Source organism: Caenorhabditis briggsae (assembly GCF_000004555.2).
Source record: "Caenorhabditis briggsae AF16 supercontig from assembly CB4, cb25.NA_187, whole genome shotgun sequence".
NCBI lineage: Eukaryota > Metazoa > Nematoda > Chromadorea > Rhabditida > Rhabditidae > Caenorhabditis > Caenorhabditis briggsae.
This window is the reverse complement of record NW_025543300.1, coordinates 3,592-10,089: the sequence shown is the minus strand read 5'-3', so window position 1 is coordinate 10,089 and position 6,498 is coordinate 3,592. Positions and strand designations below refer to the sequence as shown.

Here is a 6,498-nt window from a genome sequence, read left to right as displayed (position 1 = left end):
TAACGCGTTTTTCCCCCCAGAAAAAGGTTTCCCAAAGGGCAAGATCAAATTGGCTTGAAAATGTTTGGCTCTGTAGGTCTAAATCACTCCGGATGACAATTCAATTGAAGGAGGCTTTTCCATTTTTTCGGGCGGGGCTTCTAAAAATATCATTACAAAAACTATGAATTCTCCTTCTGAATTCATAAAAACTTTTTTTAATTTTTACTAAAAGCGAGCGTTTTCAAGAAAAATAGAGCGCTCCAACAAATTTTAGTAAAATTGAGGCGTTTTTAGAATAATTTTACCGTACAAACAATTTAGATTTCAAACAACACAGTTAGCTTTGAGGAAACCTCTCTATTACAGAAAAAACTTATATTTTCCAAGTCACTCTCATAGAAGCTCTTTTATTTGAGGGGCTTTTCGACGAATGGTCCCTTCTCACACATTCTACGGTACCTGCATCTTCATCGGAAAAATAACCGTTCGAAACCTTCCTTTCAACATTCGATTACTTTTGACGTTTTTGAATAATTGCGATTGTTCCCATGACATCTTTTTATCGAAATTTGTATTTTCGATAACTCTCACTTCCTATTTTTTCAAGCGTTAGGACACAAGTAATGAAAGAAAACTTATCAATTACGAATTGATAATTTTTTTTACTTCCAAATTCATCTTATCTTCATTATCTTCTTTCTGAAGACGCAAACAGTGACTGTATAATGAAAAAGGAAAAAAAATAAAAAAGAATCAAATAACAGCAGTTAGGTGAAGTTGGATGAAGCAGTAATGATGATGTAGTAATGAAGGAAAAAAAAGTTCAAAGAATCACTTTTATGGAAGAAAGACTCTCAATAGATTCCAGCACTATAAGAATACGCATTTTGGGGCTTTACAGTGTTAATTCATTGCATCTCATGCTATCTTCGAACTGGACTTTACAAAAATGAACTTCGAGATTTCTTCTAATCTGGACATGAAAAATGAGAAAGTGAAATTTGAAAAAGAGAATATATAGGAAAAAAATTAGGAAATAGAGAGGACGGATTGGAAACAGATCGTAAAATGTTCGGTTTTGCAAGAAAGTTTTATTGTTTATCATTCTTACCAGAGGATGCAAACCGAAATAAGAATGAAACAAACAAGAAATTATGAGATGGAATGATTTGATTTCAATTGAAAAAAAATGTTTCAATTTCAAAGTCAGTCTTAATTTTGTTCTCAAGGTGATATGTAATAATAATGAACCCAAAACCTGTAATACAGGATCCCCTACCTGTCAATTTTAAGCCACTGAAAAATAATCAATTTTGAAAATTGTAATAATACATATCAAACTTTTTTTTTTGGTTTGTCACTTTTTAATACCTTTCACAGCAACCCAGATTCTGTAAATCCTGTAATAAAAAACCCTACTCATAATATCTCAACTGATAAAATTTCTATGATATTATGATGAACAATTTATCTGTTGACAACTTTTTCATATCTTTAACACGGCCCGAAATAAATCAGCTTGAAGTTTGAAACTGGCTCTATCCTTCTGTGTTAGAGAGGTAAATACTTCATAAAATCTGTTTTCATTTTGGCATCTTTACGTTTTTGAAAATTTTCAAAGTCTAATAGTCTAAAAGAGATATAAAATACCCCCGCCTGAAATTTTATGAATCCACCACTATGAATATTCGTTATGAAGAGTTTACTTTGGTTTCTGAAGCTTCCAGTCACATTTTTGGTTTTCAAATTTTCTATTTATCATTCTGCGAACCCCAACGTCATTCGTCACTAATTGTTTCAAAACTTCCATCAATCGAAAGTAAGAAGATAGCCAACAACGAACAAACGGCCGCATGCCAATCTTTTCTTTTCCATCTGTTTATATCATGTACTTTCTAGCATTTCACCGCCTTACTTCGAGAAAAAGAACCTGTATTGGAATTTTTCTTCTTTATCTCAAGAAGTGTCTCCATCGTAACCTAACTCATTCTCTCACCAATAGATTTATCATTTTTCAATGACTGATGTTCTTTCTTTTCTATTAGATCACGCATTTTAAGTGTATTCTTTTTTCAGATATCATGAACAATCTTCCTTTGAACTTGGAAGCAATGAACAATGCTCCAATTGGAGATCAAGTACAAATGAACAACTTCTTGATGCAAGCGGCACAGGTAGTTGCTTTCTGGGGAAAACGTAATCATTATTAATAGATATATACAGAACACTCTGACCGGTGTTTATCAACTTGGAATCCAGAATGGTGTGATGGCAGGGATAATGCCATTAAATGGGAACCCAAATGGGGGAACCTTGAATGCAGTTGTGAATGCAAACAAACAGCAACTCATTGCAGGATACGGTAAGAGCACAAAATGTACAATTTTTTAAATGCTTTATACTGTTATATAGTTATATATTTAGGTGAAACTGCTACTAGAAAATCAGAGCCAACAACATGAAAAGTTTCGTCAAGAAATGATGGAACATCAAACTCGCATGACAAACTTGGCAATGGAAATCTGCACTTTTCTTGTTCACGAGCAGGAAGAAAATCGCGCGGTTATCAAAGAGATAACTGATTCCATGATTAGTCGGTTTCCTGGTCCATGTGTTCCTGTTCTATGCGATTGTGATGACGAATCTGAAGACAAAGAAGAACCAACTCCGATGAGTACGCGTCGCAGATCACCAAGGCAAAGAGAGCAAGCCACTCCGTATGCTAGTGGGAGAAAATCAACTCGCAATGTGTTAGTACTCTAACCGCGTCATAGTATTTATCTATTTTTTCAGGAGACCATCGACTGGGAACAGCGGAAACAAAATAAACAAGTAATCTTCTCAATTTATCAGAAATCCGTCCGACTCCGAATAATTGACCATTTGTAACTGCCGTACTTCATAAACTTTTTGATTTAACGTTCGTTTGAAATCGTTATCTTTATTCTCAAGAAACCAAAACAAATCACGTGTTTGAAAATTGTTCAAACAAACAAACCACTTCTTTGAACATATTTATTCGTTTCTTAGACATCACATTTTTTCACTAGTTTCAGGTCTTTCAATTGAAAATGTTTGGACTCTCGATGTTGGTGGCTTAAAAAACTCAACTTGCTGAAGTTAGGCCACGATGATGAAACTGCCCACTTTTCTAGAAGTGACCTAGAATTTTCAACTGGAATTTAAGAAATTCGTGTTCGGGTTAAACTCAATAGTTTGCTCATCAGCGTGAAGCGAAGATATTCCAGAGCCGTTGAAATCCCTTCGGACCGTTTTTCGTTAATTTATAATTTTCAGGTGAATATTTTTTTTCTTTTTTTCAGTTTTTCCAGTGTAAACGAAATCGATTATCTCCCTGATGACAAAACGGTAGCGTTGACCAAAATTCCAAACAATGGAATAACCTTCGTGGTCCAGATACTGTATTAAATTTTTTTGGTTCTCATCCCTTTATCATTTCAAGCTATTTCAAACTAGAAATGTATGTAATATTAATTTTATCCGTTTAATCAGTAAAACGGGAAATTTTCATTTTGCCACTTCTTTTGTTCACATTCGGGCCCTCAATTTTTCACTTCATAGAAATTTGACACATCAGCATTCAAATATGGATATCCGAAAAAATTTTTCTGAGATCAGTGTTTATTTTGTTGTTTTTTTTCCGCCTGTGGACCGTAAGCTTTGTTTTTCAGGAATCGATGATTATCAATCTCTCGCGTGACTCATCCTCCCGTTTCAGACATCCCTGACCACCCACTTGCGAAATGGTTCCCATCAAAAAATGGGAAAGGAGGAAAAATATCAAAAAGCGAGAAACGCATAAACATTTCTATTCGATTATCATCATTCCGTTTTTTTCAAGCCCTCCATTCAAGCATCGGTCGACAGTTCTATTGTTTTTCTATCCAAGTCAATGGCTATACTAGTACCCCCTCTCACTGATCCATTCAATCGAATTATCATAAATGTCGGAGGACTGGGGGTGAGTTGGTTATTTTTTATCTTCTCATAAGATGGCAACTAATTAGGAGGGCAGGAAAAAGTTGAAGTCAATGAGGGACAAAGCAATTTAGAGATAATAAATCTTCAATGCGGGGTACAAAACTCCAGAAAAAGTTGCATTTCTAACCTCCAAATTGTGTACTTTGCGCCCTTAAATTGTTTTGCATCTAGTATATTTCCGATTACCGTATTTCCTCTAATAGAAGCCCACCTATATTTGAAGCCCAACAAAGAAGAGGACAAAAGATTATTGAAATATTTTATATACATCTTATATACATCCCTTACTTTCGAAAGATATCGAAAGTTTACAAAAATCGGTCTTGGCACTGTGCCAGCAAGCCCATGCAAAAAAGTCTCCATACTTATGAGCTACCCAGTAAATTGTTGAAATATAATAGCCCACCCTGAGAAACAGGTCCAAAAATAGAAGCCCATAAGCTTCTATTAGAAGAAAGAAGGTCTATCTTACCTTCTGAATCACGTGCCTATTAGATGTGAGAATCAAGAAAAAGAAGAAAAACATTTGAAATCTCCTTTTTGCCAGAACTTCGCTGAGAGATACTTGTTTCATCCTGATCTATCGATCGCGAAACTTTTGATCCGAACTGCTAACGATTTGGGAAGGCCACGTGAACACCTATGGTAATAGGCATTTTTTTTTCAAATGAAGATAAATTTCAAAGTTTCAGCTTCACGTTTAATGGGATTGTGATAGAAGGAACGGAGACTCCAAATGATCTGGGAATCAAATACGACGATGAGATCAAAGTTATCTTAATCTACAAGAGACCTGTTGCCACCAAATGAGATATTAACTTTGTTTGTCTAGCTTTGTTAGCATTTTATTTTAATGGTCAAATGTTAGGTTGTTCCAAAAGTTTTCTACATTTTTTGAGATTTCTTCAACAAAACTTTATTCAACTTGAGGAATATTTCAGTAAGTAATATGTTGTTCATTATGGTCCATCACATGCTACTAACGTTTTGGTAGATGTTCGAGGCCTCTCGCTTAGAACACGGGTTGCTGTTGCGCGAAGAAAGCACCTATGTACGATTTGGGGTCCAAACTTCAATAGAAGCGCTTTCCTAGTAAATCATTCTAAAGTGAGCGGAATAAATAAAATACTAGTAGGGCGAGTAATTTTCAGTTGATTTTGGGCATTTTTAGAAGGGATGAATAGCTCTGCTTTCAAGTATCCGATCATTTTGAAAATTTTGGAGGGTGTAAAACAGTACTAAATTAAAAAACTTTGAATTCGTAAAATTTTTTGAAAATTTTTAATTTTCCATCTATTTGCAGATTTCTGGAAGAGATTTACTTTTTACACGTTTTCTGTCCAACAAGAGTCAAAAAAGGTGTCTTACAGAAATCGGCAAGTAGTTAGAATTCTAGAAATTTTAAAGAAATTCTGTGAACTTTCAATCTAGGCCTGTTTTTCATTTTCCAAACATATCAAAGTGTTCAGAAACTTGGCAGTCCAGCTTCCAACTCCTGAAAATGGTCAAAAGGGCAAAAAAAAAAACAAAAAAATACGTATTTGAATGTCATATTGATCGCTACTATGTACGTTTAAACTCATGCTCAACGATATATCTCCATGCTATTCAACTGCCCAAGAGTTTTTAGACCACCCATACACTTCCGCTCTCATTTTAAAGAACACAGAGAAACGAAAGATATCAATTATTCGATGTTTCCGCTATTGGCAAGTATATCTGTTTGATGAGGTATTATACAAAGATATTATTGAATATCATTGGCGTATTTTGTGAAATTGCTTAAGTTGAAAAGCCATTTGAAAAATATTTGTAATTAGAAAAAAGATTCAGAGCCGTAAAAAATATTCGAATTTCAATTGAAATTTAAAAGCCGTTAAAAAACTGGACACATTAGACAAACATAAGATAAACAACAAAAAAGACATAGGAAGAATCAAAAATTTTCTTAGGAAAAATAGAGGAAAACTTCGTGAACTGCTCAGAACTCCTCGTTTTCGAATTCATTAGCTTCAAATTGTTCGACGACCGCTTCCAGTTCAATGGCCATTTCTAGGACCTGAATAATAAATTTTCAGAATCATCAAGAGCTTCACTCCAACTTACGTTTAGTTCAACTCGGAACGTTCGTGCAAGAATTTCAAGCGGCCAGTCATTCATACCATCATTTCCGATCTCCGCTGTCTCATTGCGTTCTTGATGTTCACTGGGCTGAAATTCTCATAATTGGATATATAGTCTGCATTCACAGTTTTTACTCACCTCGAGATTCAATAAGCTGTTATTCTGAGCAAATTGTGCTTGCGACCACTCGTCATCCTCATCGTTTTCCACACCAACTTCACCTTCACCGTTTTCTCCATATCTTGCATTTTCATTCATAGGCATTTCGTTACGATTGAGTTCTTCTTGTGGCTGAAAATTCAAAAAAGTTAGATTAACTGGAAGAGTTACTTGAAAAATCTAGGTGCAGCCCGTAGGCTTGGCCGAGGCCGGAAAATTCTCATTCTCAGA

At 35.0% G+C, this 6,498-nt stretch overlaps 2 protein-coding genes across 2 annotated transcripts in view; one reads left to right on the top strand and one right to left on the bottom strand.

Annotated features, from left to right (window-relative positions):
- Positions 1-1,662: 1,662 nt before the first annotated feature.
- Positions 1,663-4,794, top strand: CBG24550 (the record flags this gene model as incomplete). Its single annotated transcript, XM_002648309.1, has 8 exons — positions 1,663-1,801; positions 2,059-2,156; positions 2,206-2,344; positions 2,423-2,732; positions 3,306-3,351; positions 3,845-3,964; positions 4,532-4,629; positions 4,677-4,794. 8 exons carry the CDS (start codon positions 1,663-1,665, stop codon positions 4,792-4,794), a joined length of 1,068 nt encoding a protein of 355 aa, XP_002648355.1.
- Positions 4,795-5,965: 1,171 nt separating this feature from the next.
- Positions 5,966-6,498, bottom strand: part of CBG24549 — a gene marked incomplete at both ends in the record, with an annotated part of 3,231 nt that continues 2,698 nt past the window's right edge. The window contains 3 exons of the mRNA XM_045240942.1: positions 5,966-6,043; positions 6,091-6,195; positions 6,247-6,399. Coding sequence (XP_045091363.1) covers positions 5,966-6,043; positions 6,091-6,195; positions 6,247-6,399 — 336 coding nt within the window. The remainder of the gene's footprint in view (positions 6,044-6,090; positions 6,196-6,246; positions 6,400-6,498) is intronic.